The sequence below is a fragment of the Atractosteus spatula genome, chromosome 20 (genome assembly GCF_055471065.1).
Source record: "Atractosteus spatula isolate fAtrSpa1 chromosome 20, fAtrSpa1.hap1, whole genome shotgun sequence".
Lineage (NCBI taxonomy): Eukaryota > Metazoa > Chordata > Actinopteri > Semionotiformes > Lepisosteidae > Atractosteus > Atractosteus spatula.
In genome coordinates, this window is record NC_142725.1 from 12,901,881 (window position 1) to 12,920,509 (window position 18,629).

The following is an 18,629-nucleotide window of genomic DNA, read 5'->3' on the forward strand; positions in this document are numbered from 1 at the left end:
TGATGAAACTAGGAACACAGACAGAAAAACTTGTGCTTTTGATCTTCAATGTACTAAGTGATATTTGGTGTACAATCTACCCATACAGGTCTGGAGATGTGGTGCTACTCAGAGAGTGGAGAAGAAATAGTATAGTTATAGACATTTCTACACTCCACGTTCTCATGAATAATTCAACAACAAAACTAACACTTGTATGTGGATTGTTTTGTTTCCATTTTATTACTCACGTTCTAAATACTAAACACATCCTGTACATCCGTGTTTACTGTAGTAGATTCTTAGGTAGTTTTTTTCCCATGTCTTGTCTTGAAGAGAGGTCGACGTGAATAGCGAGATCTGCTAAATAAAATCATAACGAAAAATCATAAAAGGTTTCCTTCCAAGAAAAACTTAAATTATTAAGAAAACAGCCGCTGTAATCAAATTCAGATCTACGGATAGCATCGATTATCTCTGGTTTGGATTACACCAAACCATTTCCTAGCTGACATCAAAGCGCATGCGCGTAGCTTGCCTCTTCCTTTCTGCCATAGTTGTGCATCATGGCGACCATGGTCAGTAAAGTCGTGCTTAAATAAATGTTAAAATGTCCCTGATATTCTTGCTCGAAACCGGTTTGTGGTTGTGTGTGCCGTAGTCTAAGATACGTGGGGTCACGATTCCAAGTGAAAACTTTCACTGGGTGGCAGGATCATGATGTTTGTGTAGATTTTATACGGGGTTGAAGTGCATGGGCCCTGTCTTTTCGGAAGCATGCTTTGTGAGTTGAGCGGGTGCTGTACGTCCAGAGCGTGTGAGGCGCTTTTTTGTGTGCTAAATAAGTCCTTTCAACACTTGTATGTTGTGTGTGTTTCATTTGTTAACTTGTATTTACGATCTTTTAGTTTTCTATACGTGTAAGTGTTGCAGTAGAAGTGTAACTTGTAACAGTATAATCGTGAATTAGTGGTGCGATTGAACTGTCTAATGGGGGATGGGAGATACGGGGCTGTATAAGGTAAGTAATATAATGATTCTTATTACTAATGTAACTTTTATTGCCGTGATGCAAAAATCTGAGAAATCTTCATGCATCGCAGGAAGTTGAGAATTTTGAGTCAGCGATTCCGATGAGTACAGTGGCAAGATATTTCCATATGCCGGAGGTTAAATTTGGGAAAACAGCATTTATAGGGTTTAGTCCACAGGTTGAGTGTCTCTACGTTTAATTAATCCGTAGTGGGACTTGTGAAGGATCACATACTGACCGCGTTTTGGAGCAGCCGGTTTGGTGAACAGTTGGCGAAGCTAGGCCGCAGAGTGCCGTAAAAAGCCCATCTTTGATCGTCACTGCGGTGCGGATGAGTCTTGAATACGAGCAGAAAAAAAGTTGTCTAAGAAGTGCAGTTAACGTGGTCTGTGGTCTGTCTTGGAGCTTCGCCCGTGTTTTTGAATTGTATTTAATTCGTCTGTTCTCTTTCATGAGTTCGTCGTTGAAAGGTTTAATGGTTTCTCTTTACATTAACAGAAACGGCGCTTATTTTAAAATTAAATGTTGCAGCTTCTCATAACAACGGCAACATTTTTGGGGATTAGTTCACATAGGACATATCGAGGATATATTAATGTTGTTTACTAACAACTGTAACCAGTGCTTAAAATTGTTTGAAAGGAATGAAGCTGAGCTTTGTTTTTAAGGATTTCATTAAATGTGTAGTTGTTCGTTATGTTGTCCTGTAAGCTCTTCAATGCAAAGCAAATATCAGAGATTTGGAAAAAAATATCGTACATAATGTGTGTATGAAGTATTTCTGACTGAATTAATGCACAATACCACCACTCTTAGTGCAAAATGACAACTATAAATTAAATTAATATCAAGCGTATCTTGAGTGACATGAAAACTATGCAGATTCTGATCTGACGTTGTTGATGTTAGAAAAAGCAAAGCACCAAGGGTGGCAAGAAGAAGAAGCAGATCCTGAAGTTCACTCTGGACTGCACCCACCCTGTCGAAGATGGTATCATGGACGCTGCTAACTTTGTAAGTACTAATAATCCTTGCATTTATATAGCACTTTTCTGGACACTCCACTCAAAAGTGCTTTACAGGTAATGGGGATCCCCTCCACCACCACCAGTGTGCAGCCCCACCTGGATGTGACGGCAGCCATAGTGAACCAGTGCAGTCACCACACACCAGCTGTCGGTGGGGAGGAGAACAGAGTGATGAAGCCAATTTATAGATGGGGTTATTAGGAGGACATGACTGGTAAAGGCTGGGACACTAGGATAACACCCCTTCTTTTCGAGAAATGCACTGGGGTTTTTAAAAACCATGGAGAGTCAGGACCTTGATTTTACGTCTCATCTGAAGGATGGTGCGTTCTTTGCAGTAGTGTCCCCATCAGTTTACAGGGGCATTAGGGCCCACACAGACTGCAGGGTGAGTGCCCCCTACTAGCTGGGTACCTCTTCCAGTAGCAACCTTAGCTGGTGACAGCACCATCTGGTGATTTCTGTTTTTCCAGCTGTTGCTTTTTGAGAGTCTTACAAGCCTTATATTTATTCTTTATTCAAACAGGAAACAAAATTGAAGCGTGCATTTTGGTTGCAGGCTGCCTGTTTCTGATTGTAAACAGTGCCAATTTCTGATTGTAAACAGTGTGGCTGTGCTGCTGGAACCCAGCCACAGCCAGTGTGAATGTTCAGGCGTGCATGTTAACCTGTCCTTTCCATGAGGCAGAAATGTCCTCATGAGCCTGGCAGCTCCATCACCTGTTGAGCTCTAATTGCATAGCTGGTGGCAGCAGAGGGTTGTGTCAACCCCATGATGCTGCTGCTGCTGCTGCTGCACGAGTGCCTGAGAGTGGGGGGGGGCTGACCGATGGCTGCCGTTCCAGGAGCAGTTCCTGCAGGAGCGGATCAAGGTGAACGGGAAGGCCGGGAATCTGGGCGGCGGGGCCATCGCCATCGAGAGGAGCAAGAGCAAAATCACAGTCACTTCGGAGGTCCCCTTATCCAAAAGGTCAGGCTGCGGCGCCGGGCTGCCATCTTCTCCCTTTCTGTACTCTTGTCTTGTCTCAGATGAGGTTCAGGTGCCTCCCACCCGCTTGTACCCAGGTTTTCATGACTGCCATCCTAATAACAGAGGAAGCCCTTCACCGTTCTTGTGTAGTTGCTTAATATATTGTTGATCCAGCCAGTAGCTTGTCTGTCCAGCCTTGTCATGAATGGCTGGGAAGCTTGTTCCAAATCCCCGCCACCCCTTTGTGTAAGAAAAGCGCTTCCTGATGCAGATATCAAATACACTTCTTTTGCATCAGGTTGCTAATCCGTTTCCGAGCAGATTTTGGTAAGTGTGAAACCTCGCTATCCCTGGGTACGTTTAGAACAAACCAGACCGAGAGTCGTACAGTTGCCTCCATACTTGATGGTTTGTTGAGAGTTTTCCTCAGCGTTAAATATAACTGGTTGCAAATACTAGCAAACCATTTTAGCTCGCCCTTTTCCATGTTCTGGATGTGAAAACTAATGATGAATTACCCTTGAAATTGGAAGCAGTTTTTATAAAACCACATGCCATTTTACCATGGAAATTCAGATATCCCAGTTGTGGAGTTGGCTTCTCTCATTTATGGCTAATCCTACCTCTGAAGGTTAATTGTGCTCCATTATTAGAAGAAATTCAAATGGTTCACATAATGTACTCTAAAGGAAATGTATAAAATATTTCATGAAAATGAACATGACAGAATGGTTTCCCAATTGCACAGGCTGTGCTGTCTGTAATAAAAGTCCCTGGAATTCTGGGGTTGCCTTCGTTATTCACCACATTAAGGTTTGGTTAATAATCCAGATAAGAAGACAAGAATAGGTAAATCTCTTCTGAAACTCTATCACAGTGAAGAAAAAAGCAAATCTTACAATTGCAAAAGCAGCAAATCGTTTCCTGGCAACTGAATGGTCATGCAGTTCGTCTGTAAGGAGAAAATTGCCACCCCTGGTTATTGTACTGAATTGTGGTTTGTAATTTAAGCTTTGATATGCAGATGACTTCAAACAGTGCAGAGATTTTTTTTAAGAGACTGTTACCTGTCTAAAGTTGGCACCAGAATGTAGTCGTGGTCAGTGACCATTGTCTGCCTGGTGGGCTTCATACAGCCGGAGCAAAAATCCTTCAGCAAATGTGTGAGCTCTAGGCAGCAGTGCTGAGCAGTGATTAACGTTCGGGACTTGTAACTAGAAGGTTGTGGGTTCGAATTCAATGTGGACACTGCTGTTGTACCCATTAGGAAAGAACTACACTTAGATTGCTCCAATGCTGTGCTGTGTAAGTGGGTACAAGTGTCAATTGGATAGCATCCCAAACCACTGTGAAAGTACTGTATACAGTTTACATTTTTGTTCAGTATTTTGGATATTGGCCATCTTTAAAATATGAAGTGCAGAATCAACAACTGAAAGACTGTTGTCTTTTCATACTGTCCAATACACTCTCCATATTGTATAAAATGTCTCCAAAATGAAGTAATGTTTGTACACCTTGTCTGGCACATAAACTTAGAAAAGTGATTCCTGATATAGCAGGTAGACAGGAGGTTTTATTTTTGCTTCTAAGCTGTGAAGTACAAGGTTGACCGTTCCTTTCTATATCATTATATATTCTGCACTATAGAACGGAGAGCTTTCAGTTCCTTTGGTATCAGAATACTTTTAGCTATTTTTCAGTTGCCTGATTATTTTTTCTGGGTTTTATGAGTATACATTTACTGTTGTTTTACAGCAGATTTATGTTAGACTCTGAGCTATCTGATACTTATCCCTCCATTTTAGTTCATTTCAAATGGTAAAGTACTTTAAATTATCCATATGTCACTGCTTGTTTAGTTTTGAGATAATCAAGCCCTATATTCTGGGAGAAAATGATGTGTAGTGTAATAAGCAGGAAATCAATCCAGTTAATAATTGGTAACACGTTTAATCTATTCTACATTCTGTGATGGAAGTTGAGGCTTGCCTTGTATTTTTGCCTAATAGCTTAATGTTAGGTTTGTTAATTGCAGTTAATGCTGATACACAGCCTTCAGTTTGCAAAGATAGAAATCTTGGGTATTTACTCACATTACAGTCTTTCAGCAGAAGCCCATGGTTTGTATTTTAGCTGTGTCCTTCAAATATTTATAGTCTCGGGATCTTGCAGATGTATAATCTGTCGGTGCCCTCACTACACTTTCATTGTGAAAGGAAATGATGTGACCATATTTTCTCTGGAAAGCACTAGGTATTGTTGGCACATGTATTGTAACTGGAACATTTGAAATGTGTCCTTGCATGAAAGGACTTGGGATTCTACATCAGCCAAGATGGCAGCCTCGATATGTAAGCTAAAAATCTAGAGCTCCACATATTGAACTGAAACTTTCAGCAACCAAAACCTTTCTAAATTCTTACAGCTGTGACAGGTCATAAAACATTTTGGGGAAAGCAGCCCAGCATTCAAGAGCTGTCTGTGCAGTCCTTTGTGTAGGTGCTTCTAGAATTACACAGTTGGGTGTGAATAAAAGTAAAAAATTGGGTTGCTGCACAAACCAAGATGAATTCTGTAACATTTAACACCAGCTGTTTTAAAAGCGTTCGGCCTGTTAATTTTGATGGTGTGGTGTGAGTAATTCTACCGAGTTTGCCATTACCAGCGATGCAGTGTAAATCCTCTGTATACCAAGATGGCTGCCTGACTGCCATTTTGTTTTCACAACTCAACACTGTATCTGTCTTGGGATCCACTGCAATGATTGAATTGGACCTTGGCAGGTTTTATGAATAACCAAAAGCTACCTTTTGGATTGGGTTATACCTCCCAAACATGGTTATCATCTCCTTGGTGAATCTTGGCCAGTTGTGCAAACTGCTCTTGTTCTAGGTCTCTCCCTTATAGTGAACTGGGCCATTTATATCAAAACCTAATAAGTTATTTACGTATTTTACCTTCATAACTTGGAATTCACAGCTGAACCTAATACCTAATAATCTTGTTCACTGGTAAAATAACCAAGCCATAAACACTATATGCACAGTGGTACCAGGAATCCCCCATGAGCTGTTCTTGGTGTGGTGTGATTTAATTGTAACTTGGATTTCTTGGAGCATTCATAATCGGGGCCAACTCATTAATGGAATATATGCCTCGTATGAAAGTGCCTTTATTGTACTTGAGGTCTTGGATTCGGGAACAGGTTGCCAAGAACCAGTCCCCTTATTTGGCATTGTACTTATCAGGATCTTCAATGTTTTGTCAAGTACCGCTGCAATGTAATCTTACATTGTTTTAAGCGTGTACCAACTCTTTAAAGTTTTTTGTGCAACCTAGGACTGAAAACTAGCACTCGTTTAGGGATAAGAAGGAAAGCCTAAAATCGTGTCCGCAAACTTGAATGTAATACAAGTTTCACTTGATGCTAAAATATTAAATGTTATCGAGCAACCATTGTTTCGTTGGGAGTGGATGTTTTGAGCGTGAGATTAAGTCATTTCTATCCTGAGCATAAGTCTTGATTAAGAAGTGCTTACTGGCTTAAACGTAAATGACATACAGGTCTTTGGAGTAGTGATGGATTAGTTGCGCTTTTGCTTTAAAATGTTATTTTTCTCTTTTTCAATGTTTGACACTAGCGTGTCTTATAAAAACATGTTAATTGCTATTTCATCTAGTTTCAATTCATGCGCCTTGGTGGTTATAAAGTGCCATCACAGTCTGGATGCGTCATGCAGACGAACAGGTAAAGGTTCATTACATGCTGGATGGAAAAGAAAAACGCAATGTTTCGGCTTCTTAATGTGTTCTTCAGCCGAAACATTTTCTTTTCTTTTCCTTTCAGCGTGGAATGAGCTTTTACCTGTTTCTTTGCAGCCAGCGCACGCTGACGCAGCTCCCTACTCAGAACCTCTTCTGAATATATCATTGCATCCATCCATCTGTTTTCGAAAGTGATTTATGTTGATGTATTAAAGCATTCTAGCTTTATACGCCAGCATAGAGTTGTTTTAAATATAGTTTTGCTTCTAGTTACAAGATATCACATTGTATGGAAGTACATGGCACCTGCATTATACGAACATTTGGTCCCATGTCTTTACACATTACTCCGAAAGCTTAACAGTAACCTGTTTAATTTCAGGTTGTTATAAAAGTTTTTCTTGGCTCTGAAACTTGAGAAAATGGACTAATAAAGGGGATTCAGTCTCATTTGCCAATTTTTAACAGATATTTCTGTTTTAAGCATTGCCTATCAGCAGCAAACAATTTAAAGAAGAAATTTGGAAATGTCAGGGTAGTAATACTAACTAAACCACTTCTGTTTAGAGTCCTGAAAAAAAGATATTCCTGTTTTTCAAACAACCAGTAGTGTTCTGCCTACAAATAGAACCATGTTGCTTTTGGTTTTGTCGGATAGATTGCTTAGTGGATGTGAGTCATTTCTGTAAAACCCCTCAGACATTGAGTTCATATTTTGATTGAACTTCATTGACTGGTGGTCTTGTCACACTATGCACACTGTGCTTCTGGGATAGGCTCTGGGTTGCTGTGGCTATTACTGGGAGTAAGCAGCTTTCTGAGAGTGGGTAAATGGCTCAAGCAGTAAAGACTCACTCCTAAGTGCAAGTTGAGCTCTTTGGCCCAAGGGTCATGAGTTCAATGCTCGATCCTGTCATTGTCTGATTGGGTCTGGGATTGTCCAAGCTGTACAGCTGGCAGAGTGTCGCTCATGTACTGTTGGGGAGGGCTTTCTTCGCTTCCTGGTAAGCTCTGTGAATATCTGGGGGGCCTGCTGGGAGAGAGACGCGTCTTCCCATCTTATTAACACTCCTGTTCGGCCGTTTGGAGTTTTGCAGTGTGTAAACTCCTCAGTTTGCAAATGAATGGTCCATTATGAAGGAGCCATCCTTATTCTCATGACCCACAGGAATCAATACTGTGACCAGTGACTCCAAAGGTGTTGTGAAATTTAAATTAAGCTGTTAAAAAAGTGGCTGTGAGTTGGTATTGAATGTGCCATTTGAAATGTATGGGCTTTGGAAGAGCTTAATGGGATTTAGATTTACAGGGCAGTGCATATGCTAGTTTATATGTCTTCACTCGTGTAAAGGTAATTCTATGCTGAGAAGAAAAAAAAGCACCTTTAGGCTGTGGAGCCTTTTGCTGCAGCTGATGCAGCACCCCATTGGACCCTCTTCAAACATGCACTTCATAAATGCATAGGTATTTGTTCAAATATTTTATGCTGTAGTGCTGACATTTTATGTGGTATGTGGCTCGTCAGCAGAAGAGCCTGTCCTCGGGGAGGAGGTTCATTAATTTGGAATTCCCTCCTTACTGGCAGCTCCGTTTGCAAGATGCTTATGATTTCAAGAACCCTTGTTACACCGGTACACACTTTGCCAACATAAATCGTAGCGATCCGTTACCTGTGAGACTGCAGTGAATTTGTCCAGTTACATTGCGCAACAGAGTGGCGCGTTGGATAAAAACTGCTGTTAAACTGAGTCACATCCAGTCAGGTGAAGCTGGTGCTGCTGGAGGAATGGTAGTGGCGCCTTTCTGCTTTTCCTCTTGTCTCAGTGAGCCCTCACTATTGATGCATAAGTAGAGACGTATATGAGGTAGCTTAACCAGAGATTAATCTTTTTGTGAGTAATTGTCCCATTGATTACTGCCACTGAATTCACTACCAGATCAGGAAAAACAAACATGTAATTGGCAGCTACCTTTCCTAAATCTCTGATAGTAGTCGATTTGCTGAACCCAGGTGGCTGAGATTAGTGTGGTATCCATTTTAACTGTGTATTTACCAGAGCTGGCCGTCTTGAGACGCATCAGTGTGTTGAGTGGGTATTGCTTTGAACAGGATTGCAGTCTGCTTTGGCATATCTAGAGGTGTTACTTCGAGCAATCTGGGGGATAGTCGCAAGGGAGAAAAGTTGCAAACAGATTGCATTGTGTAGCAATAGCCTACCATTCTTCCATTCATCCTCCTGAGACTGCATGAAAGGGTGCTTAATTGTTTAACAATGCAAATAGAATGACCTTTTCAGAGGGTTTGTCCCAAAAGGAAAAATTTCCAAGCCTTTTCTTTTTAACACGCTTCTGCTTTGGAGAGTGGAGAAGTTGGCAAACTGAGAATTTTGATTTGGTAAATTAATTTAAATCACCATAGTTAACATAAGGGACCTGAAAACTTTTTTTGCCATTCCAATATGGCAAAAAAAATTGCCATGCCATTCCAATCAAAGCATAGCTGCCTCTGCTGCTGTTCTGCAAAAAAAAAATTGGTATTGCCAGTATTTTTACTTCATGCTCACACGGTTTTTAAGTGCCTGTTAATAATTTGGCCTTACGGCTCTTATGCTACGTATGTGTTACTGCGAGAGAACCTGTGGGCACATTCTTCAGCCGCAACCCCTGACCTTGACTTGTTTTAACTTAGAAGTACAACTTTATTTTATGACTTGTTGAAGTGGAAACTGTCAATCCAAATTAATATATGAATCTACTAATGAAATGGGAAGCTTCTTGTCATGATTATTTTGGATTTTTTGTTTGATCTACACTATTCTTAGCTTTCTGTTTTTGCTATTTGCTTTTGTGAAGTGACCAGTCTCCAGAGATGGTCCTGGTTGCCCAAGTCCAGCAAATTGTATAGCTAACCATTACATCATCAATTTCTAATGACAGAACAATTTAATTAATTAAACTTTAATTTGATTTTGTTACAATAAGTAATTTAGAGCTCATTCATGTCAAACATCAGTATAGGACTAGAATTCCCTTAACTCACAAATGAGTTGGATAATTGATATAGTCCATTTGTTCCTTAATCTTTAGAAAATAAACAGGTGATTTAGGCTTACTCTTTAGACTTACTGAGCTTCACCAGCAACAGGGTTAGAGAGATTATTGAAACTTAATTGTCTGTTATTGGTCTCCATTTAAAAACATTAAAATCTGCTAATTGCAAAATTAGTGTTTTTTAATGATTATCTCAGCTGAGTGTTAGACAGCATTAGTCCCTTGACCAGCGTTTACAAGTGACAGTGATCACTAATCCCTGAGCCTGTGACTCTTATTTTCTGTCCCGGACAGCACAAAATGGTATGTATATGGTTACCCGTGTCTTATGAACTTAAATTCATGCCATTCTTTTCAACAGAGTGGAGATCTATGTAGAGTATTTTAAAACTAAAAGTAAATGATTACTATAGTTAATTATATAAACATTTTATACCCAGAGGGTAAAGAATAAGGCTCTGTAAATTAAGATCCAATGAAGAGACAATAAATGTTAATTACCTTTTAAAGGGAGTCTTGTCATTGTAAAGTAAACTGAAATCTCAGATTAATTCTCCATTAAATTGAACTGTGACCTGTTGTCTGGTAAACAATTCACTGGAATCTATAAAGGGCAGTTGGTATGAAGCAGATATTTCAAATTGTTTAATTTTTCCTAATGTAAATTGTCATTCAGTTCAGGCATATGAGGTGTTCTGTGAGAATACTCAGGTCCTCTCTGGTATCTAGATTTGTGCTCGGGCAGTGGGCTCTGTCTGAGAAACAAGCTAAATAGGTCATTTTTATGTTGTGTTTTGAACTTGTCATTTGTTCTTGTTTTTGGCCTTTAATCAATTGGACAGCCTGAAAATTGATCAGCCTGTGTTGAGGGGGTTAGGAATTTTATCAGTGTTACCCCAAGTTCACAAGCCCCTTCATTCAACCCTGGAATTCACACCTGATCCTTTATTGCCGTGTGCTTTAGGAAAATACATTTCTTGAAGCACATGTTAAGTCCATACTGAACCCACGATCTTGGCCTTTTGAAGCAGCAGAATGAGAATGAAAGGGGTCTCCTGTGTAAATCTTAAGGAGCATGTGATACTGTAATGACAGTTGGTGCTAGGGTTCTGTTATTCAATACCCAAAGGGGATGCATTCTCATTTTTTAGACGGTTGAAGCCTTTCCGTACAATCTAGTACTCAACAGCTGGTGCAAAACAGGTTTACTTTGTCTGCTGAGTCAGCTAGATTGAGAGCTGTCTGATGGTGTTGCTTCAATTTTGAGTTGTACTTCTGTAACTGCATGGGGTCTAGCAGTTCTATTCATTTTTAAGCAAGTCCGTGCTGGAAGTTGTGTAGGCTTACCTTGTGATATTCTCTCTACACTAAATCAGAACTGGAGTATAATGAAGCTCTAACCTTGTTTTAAGACTGTCTTTCTCCCCCCCTTGGCTTCTAGGTATCTGAAATACCTGACAAAGAAGTACCTCAAGAAGAACAACCTGCGAGACTGGCTGCGCGTGGTAGCTAACACCAAGGAGAGCTACGAGCTGCGCTACTTCCAGATTAACCAGGACGAAGAGGAGGAGGAGGATGAGGATTAAGCCTTCTCAGCTGTATCAATTTTGTATATTCAATAAACAGTCACGAGACACAACTGCTCTGTCCTCTGTTTGCTTTGAATGAAGGAACTTCTAAAAAAGAAATAAAATCTCTTACTGATGTGGGTTTTTTAGCTTTGATCTGAAAACTGCTTGTGCTTGCTGGTTTTAAATGGCCATCGGTACTTGTGGTGCTGATTGCTGTAGGAGAGATGGATCATCGTAGGATCCCAAGATTTATTTAAACAAGTGTTATCGGGTTTAAAAGCGACAAAAACCTTGGGTGTTCTTATGAATGCTTGCTGTCTTATACAATCATTAAGGTTTACTTGCATTAAAGTTGAAAGGCACCAAACAAGTTTTGTTTGCGAACAATTTTGGTTCGCTAACAGAGGGTTGCAGCTCTTACCAGAAAAAGAATTCTAGTCCAATAATGTGGTGTGTTCAGAAAGCTATCCAAGCCTTGAGGCCACTAAAAGCTAATGATGGGGAATGACATAATGTGTGCAGTGTATTGGATGGTTTTGGTGTGAAGATTGCTCATTCATACAGTGAGCAAGTGATGGGATGGTGAAGCAGTGATGTGTTGTGAGCTTGAAGTGGACATTGAAATGTTTTGCAATGCTCAGGAGAAACTCATTTTTACCTGTATGCAGGTGTGAAACCTGCAGTAAACCCTGAAATTGAAATCGGTGTAGTAAGCCGCAGCACAAGATTCTTCTCTGGAAAAGCGGATATTGTGCTTTGCTTGACAGGGCTCTCTCCAGCCTGGGGGCCCACTCGTTACAAGTACACCGGGTACCTAAAGGAACTGGTCAGGAGAATTGCATCCTTTTTGTGGCAGGTGCACTGACATTTTATTGAAGAGACAAGACTCGTAAATGAATTATGCCGGTTAATCATTTCGAAAGCAGCTCATATTGAGAGTGCCATTGGAAGCAGTACGAGCTGTGACTGGTGAGAATGCCGTCTTGAACAATTTTGTCCCATTCCTTTGTAGAGCCTGGACATGCATGTGACCGTTTACTGATCTTAAAATGGCTCGTTGTCCCAGAAGTCTGGTGAGGAAGGGTGTCCATGGCATGATATTGTCTTGCAAAAAAAAATGTGTTAAAGGTATAGCATCAGAGAGTGTTGTCCTGCTGTAAACGTCATGTCAGGATGAGCTTGCAGGAAGGACAGCAACTGACCAATGGGAGTTGTGTACAGTCAAGCTGCCATCAATCGCCACCAGCGGAGTTCTCTAGGAGGTAGACAGGCCTGTCGAGACCATCGCATTTAGACCTCCCCAGCAATGGTCATGTTGGCAATTTGCATGTTCTGTATGTGCCGTGCTCACTGGGGTCCATCAGGGTCATCTTAAACCTGGATTCATTGATGAAGTGGACATTGACCTATGGCCAGTGGTAGTTGGGCTGGCTTTGTCCAGCCTTAATCCCTCATGACTGACTGTGATACATTCCAATGACTGTTGCATAAGCAAGGCACTGGCAATGTTGTGATTTCACCTGTTGAATGTCAAATCTGGTCAAAACCAAGGAGAAACAGAATTGCACCAATATGCATCGGTTATCTGAACCATGTAATGTGGGTATATTTAATCAGTGTGATACCAAAAACACTGAATCAATGTCCAAGCTCTTTGTGCTTTATTTTTCCTAAAAATGCACATGCATGAACAGTAATGAGTTTCTTCTGGTGCTTAGTATCCTTAAGAGGGGAAAAGGGAACAGCAGAATGTCACTGCACTGGAGGTGCTGTTCTGGAGCCAGTCCAACTCGAGTTCAAAGCTGCCCCTTCAGTGTCACTCCTGCACTTTGAAGAGGACTTGACAACCTACACGAAATAATCACTTTTCAATGTGTTCTCAAGCGCATAATCCTTTCATTTGGTGGTTTTCTCATGGGAATAAAAAGAAAGCCCATCATACTGGTTTGGTGTAGGTTGTGGTAACTACAAAATGTAAGTTCTGTGTGGGGTGGGCTGTCTTTCTATAGTGTTTGGGGTTGGGGGATATTTTAACCTTATGATCCCACTAGAAAAAGAGTCAGTTTCCACCTGGAATGATGACCCCTCCAACATTTTGAAATATATTTGGATGTTTATACTGTTGAAGCCTGGTTTGTGGCTTAAATTCAAACTAAAGCAAATACTGCCACTCAACCCGTCATCTTTTCTTTATAACCTCGCAGCCACTTTCTAAACTAATCGAACATGATGAAGCCCCTTGATTTTTTTCTCTTTCTTATATGTAATACCTCGCTACAGTCTTTCCACAAAGAGGCGGTGTGGTAAAGAGTTCCGCTGGTAACCTTGAGATCTGAAGGTGTGGACGCTGCTCGGAGCTGGACTGTGAAAGCAGCCCGCAGGCGAGAGCGGTCAAGTCAGATGGGTGAACGAGCTAGTGTCGACTAAAGAGCGAAAACCGAGCTAAAAAATAGCTCAGTCGCGTTAAAAATATATATATATTTTTTTAAACTTTTTGTATGCTTTCCAGCGACCAAAGAGTTAAATCAGTTTAGCGAGCTGCACCTCGAAGCTTGAAGAAATAAGTGACATTCATATATTTGAGATTGTTTTATTTCCGTCAGTTCGGGAGTTTTTCTATGGGAGCAAGGTGAGACGTTGGTTTTCTAAAAAGGTCTTCAAACGTGTCCAGACATTGATAGCCAATAAAGTCCATTATTTTATGTCTCGCAATACAATGTTCAATTCGCTCGGTACCGTCCTATGCTTTGCGCGTCCTGGTTGGCAATTTATAAATTGCCTTTTCACTAATTAAGCTAAATTGCAACGCTCTTGACTTCGTGGGAGAAGTTGTCAACCAAGGAGAAACGATACTGGATTGTTACTTGGCGCTCACTAAGTAGACAATTTATTCTTGTCTCCAAAACCATTATGCATTTTCCATTGTTCCGACGCGCATTTTAATTCATTTTGCAATCCATGCCAGCATTTGATGATGGAAATATGTAGCTGCGAGATTAATTATCTGAAGGGACTTGATTTTTTTTTCAAGTTTGTTTCCTCTTTATCCTGGTGTAACCCCCTTCAGGCGGTGCGCGCTGTGAATAAAGATCGGAACGACTGCCACAGAAAGGGAGAGGGAATTTGTGGTGTTCTTGCCATTTTCAGCACCAGCCGAGCGACTAGTCGAAAATCTGGTAACCAGGGGGGCATGACTAGTAACTAGTTCTGTTCAAAATTATGGGATGGATCGCCATGGCAACAGACCAGACGTCACAATCTGAGCATGTGTGTTCCATTTTTGTCTTTTTTTATTTTCAGACTGGAGGATTTGGACAGAGGAGAGAGAGAGGGAGATAGAAAAGGGAAAGAGGATTTTTTTTTCTCCTTAAAAAAAAAAGCGAGGGCAGCCATCTTTCTTAAAACACCATTTGTGTGCAATTTTAATTTTGTGCGGACGGGTTTTTTTTTTTTTTAAAAGACTGGCATTCCGAGGGTTAAGTTTCTATACTTTATTCTACAGAGGGAGTGGAATTGTCTTTTTATTGAAGGATAGCGTATGCGGTAAAGATGCCAGGGTCGCTAAGCAATGAAGACGAGGGACAAGACGATATGGATTTTGAGGACGAAATGCCAGGTGAGAGAGGAGGGAAGGAGGGGGTGGCATCTTTCTCTCGGCTATGTACTATCATCGCCAATTGAATGCGGGGGGAAAAAGGGCTTGCCCTGCGTTATTGTAGACTTAAGAAAGCGAAAAACCGGAGGGAGGAGGGGTGACAGTACACGCCTGGCGCTTAGTCCAAATTACAAGCACGCGTGACCCCAAAGTGTGTACAGTACTGTATTATTATTTCAGCGCCTTTGCAGTAACTGTGGCGCTTAATGAGCTTAACCAGCGTAACGGTCTTTTATTTTAAAATGGAAATGGGAAAAGCCGGTTTCTGAAACCGTGGACTGTTGAGGCGGTGCTATTACAGCTGGGTTTTCTGTTTGAAGTTGTGGAAGGGGTCGGTTTCCTACAGGCAGAAGGGTGCATTTTTTTATATAAAAATGCCTGTTGTTTCTTGAACTCCATTTTTTTTTACAGTGACTGAGCACTGGACACATTGTGCTGAAGTGCGTTGTATGCAAATATAATGTGCACTGACATGTGGCGTTAGATCTTACAATTATCAGGAGAACATCGATACATAATGTTAATGTTAAACATAAGGGAATGTATGTGTTCTGCGTATTGAATGGCATAATACAGGATTGTTGTATAGAAGTTAAAGCTTTTTATATGACGACTGCGACTATAAATGCTATGATTTGTAATGCCTCTTCTTATCCAGTACTGTATAAAGTTGTCTGTTTAGTGAACCTAAACTAGAAAATATATGTTTGGGGAGATCCTACTGGAAGGATGCGTGGATTCAGGACAGTCCTGGCTACAGTTACTTCAGGTATTTTAAAAGCCAAGACTTAACCTGGAATACGTTTCTGTCTTCACTTATTAGGCAAGTGGTTATTTCTGTATCCTGTGACAAAAATATTATGTGGAATCAAACGAATTAAGATCCCATGAAAACACGTGATAAATTGATATAAAAATTCCCTTTTGATGAATGCGGATTTAAAACCGTCTTAAAAGATTTAAGGTGGTGCATATCTGCTTACTTAATATTATTTATATCGTGCAATTACCGATGACATTTATGAAGAGCGCTTTTTTTTCTCTTAAGCAATAGGGAGACCGACTTGTCGGTCGCGGGCATCAGTTCTTTACTTATTGACTGTAGTCACGTGTGACCTGGACAAAGCAGAAACTTGTCCGCCCCACTCCGTCCGGCGCTTGGATGATGCTGAGAGGGTCTCGCCATGACTCGATTGGGAAGCCGTCCAGCTACAAATGAGCTCGAAGTTTAGAGGAGCTGAGTCTCCAGGCTGATACGCAGGGCGATCCATCTGTTTAAACGGCTGGAGCTCAGTGACCTGTCTTTTCAAGGCCTGGAACCCTGTCAGTGCTTAGCGGCGTTTGGTGTACAGTACTAACTTGAGTGGGCGGTGCGGGTTGTTGCGTTGGCACCCTCCTCCCTTTTGAAACTGTAGTAGGAGGAGGAAAAAAATGTCTGAGACTGCCAGGAAGGTGACTTTGGTTGCATTTTTTTTTGGTGTTCTTTGTCGAGAGGTTTTGAAAGGTACATCATTTACCTCGCCGGCTGCGGCGCAGACCTCACAGTAAGTCTTATTGTGATGAAACGCACATGTCACAAGGCTGTAATCCATTCGCCGCAGTTCGATGGAGTTGTGAAGCACTATACATCACAGCTTTCCATTTTGCATGGTAATGGTGACACCCGATGCTACGGCTGACAAGAAGACGTAGACCTGGGGTCTAGGCAGGGCAAGACCTATGAAGAGCACATTGTAATAGTTCATGTGTAAAGTCATGTGTTAACTCGCCTCGGTCTTCATAGTGCAAATAATTAAAAATAAAGCTCCGTTATTCTTCGAAGTGCTTAATTGCCTTGTAGATCCATTGCAAGGATTTGTTGCTGTGTGCTTCTGTCCACCATACAGAATTGAAGAGCCAGGTGCTCTTGTAATGAAAGGAGACTGCAAATGCGGAAATAAGGAAGAGATGGTTTTAAAAAAATAAATCACATTGGCTTCCCACAGGGTTTAATTTGCTGCGGCTTTTAAGTTGATTGATTGTTGGATTTAATTGATATTGTGCCATTCTTTATGTACAGCATGTTTCAGTTAATTGTGGTCAAAGGGGCTTACAAAATCAAACTTCAGCTGCACTTGGCGGTATTTCCTATGGTGAAGGGTAAAATCACTTACCGTCTTTTTCTCTAGCCGCAGAGACCTGCTGGACACTCAGGGGTTATCCGAAACACAGATCCCCGTGGTCTCCTACCCTCCTGGGCAAACTTCACTGAATATGACTTCCAAGGCACAATCTCTAGATCACTTTTATGTCTTTATTTTGAAATTTCACTTTGGTCCTGAACAGAAAATATACCTACATTTTGACACAGGCTGCTAGCAGGATTGAAGAAGATCTTAGTATTTAACCACCTAACCCTGCCTTATTCAGAAATGTATTTTGGGATTTCCAATTACAACTCCATGGAGTTCTGTTCAGGCGATCTAGAGCTTTGCATTGCAGTTTGATCCATTACAAGTTGGACTACTTTCAGGTTTTGCTTGGACAGGACAGCACCAGGTGCTGAATGCTCTCAGTGTTGGTATTGTTTTCTGAGTGTGTTCAGCATAAGAAAGACATAAAATGAAAGTAATAGGCTAAAAACAGGCATGGCCCTTTTGGCATCACTATCACAATGTGTTGGCAGAGCCCTGTAGCTTGTTACAGGTATGTCTGAAATGGATCCTACATCTGCAATGGGAGTCTTATCGTTTTCCTCTCTGTTCTCTGCCTGGGATCCTTTACAATACCTTGTTTCTAAGGGAGGACAGGGATGGCGAATTACTTCAACAGCTACAGTCAGTTTATACTCTCGGGGAGAAGAATGTGAAAGGCCCTGTGAATTGGCAGCCAAACGCAGTTCACAACTTCTACAGATCTGACCTTATCTGCCCTGCCTTGTCAAAGTGTGGCGCATTACTGGAGATCTGAGATCTGTAGGGCTGCTTTTTATTTTATAGATCTCATCTATTCGATTTTCCTCTTTCCATTTTGAGTCATTGTTGAGCGGGGCCCAGAGTGTCAGGCCACATCACCCTTTAGCCAAGATTATTAATCTCTTTAGCAAAGGTATTGCTCTGCCACCTGAGTAGCCTTGCCTGTGCTGGGGAGCAGGAGGTGCTGTGATGAAGTGGTTTATGGGGGTGGTGGAGGGGTGCTTTTTTATACCATCGTGTCAGTTCTGTCAATCCAATCAATAGAATCATAGTTTTTTTTCCTCTCGCCTGCTCTCTGCCTTTGCAGAATTAATAGTGGATTAGAACCAAGGAAGGAATCCAAACAGTATCGATCTTATTTTCCCCGTCTTATTCCATTTCGTATTGTTTGCATCTAAAAGAGGAAGAGCAGTACAGTGCAGGAAAAGTGGCAAAGGAGGCATTGCACCAATACAGCGAATTCAGGGGATGAGATGTGTACAGTTGATTTTTTTTCATATGAGTAAGATTGGTGTGGTTTAGACCGTTGGCCTACTATAACAAAATGATTTTTTTTTTCTGCAACTGTGACCTCACAATTTTTAATATTTTTTTCTTGTTTCTATAAACTGCTATTCAGG

At 41.1% G+C, this 18,629-nt stretch overlaps 2 protein-coding genes across 2 annotated transcripts in view; both read left to right on the plus strand.

Moving 5' to 3' along the window:
• Positions 1-485: 485 nt before the first annotated feature.
• rpl22 (ribosomal protein L22) lies at positions 486-11,468 on the plus strand. The gene is made up of 4 exons (XM_088937980.1): positions 486-557; positions 1,922-2,026; positions 2,886-3,010; positions 11,271-11,468. The coding sequence occupies exons 1-4, from the start codon at positions 546-548 to the stop codon at positions 11,413-11,415; spliced, it is 387 nt and encodes a 128-aa protein (XP_088794106.1). The 5' UTR covers positions 486-545; the 3' UTR covers positions 11,416-11,468.
• A 3,230-nt stretch (positions 11,469-14,698) lies between these two features.
• Positions 14,699-18,629, plus strand: part of chd5 (chromodomain helicase DNA binding protein 5) — a 45,911-nt gene continuing 41,980 nt past the window's right edge. Inside the window, exon 1 of the mRNA XM_088938350.1 lies at positions 14,699-15,016. Coding sequence (XP_088794476.1) covers positions 14,950-15,016 — 67 coding nt within the window. The 5' untranslated portion in view covers positions 14,699-14,949. The remainder of the gene's footprint in view (positions 15,017-18,629) is intronic.

Bases quoted from the DNA above. Each gene is read 5' to 3' on its own strand.
- rpl22 (XM_088937980.1), top strand. The intron at 2,027-2,885 runs GTAAGTACTAAT...CTGCCGTTCCAG, and splicing joins TCATGGACGCTGCTAACTTT to GAGCAGTTCCTGCAGGAGCG. The intron at 3,011-11,270 runs GTCAGGCTGCGG...CTTGGCTTCTAG, and splicing joins GAGGTCCCCTTATCCAAAAG to GTATCTGAAATACCTGACAA.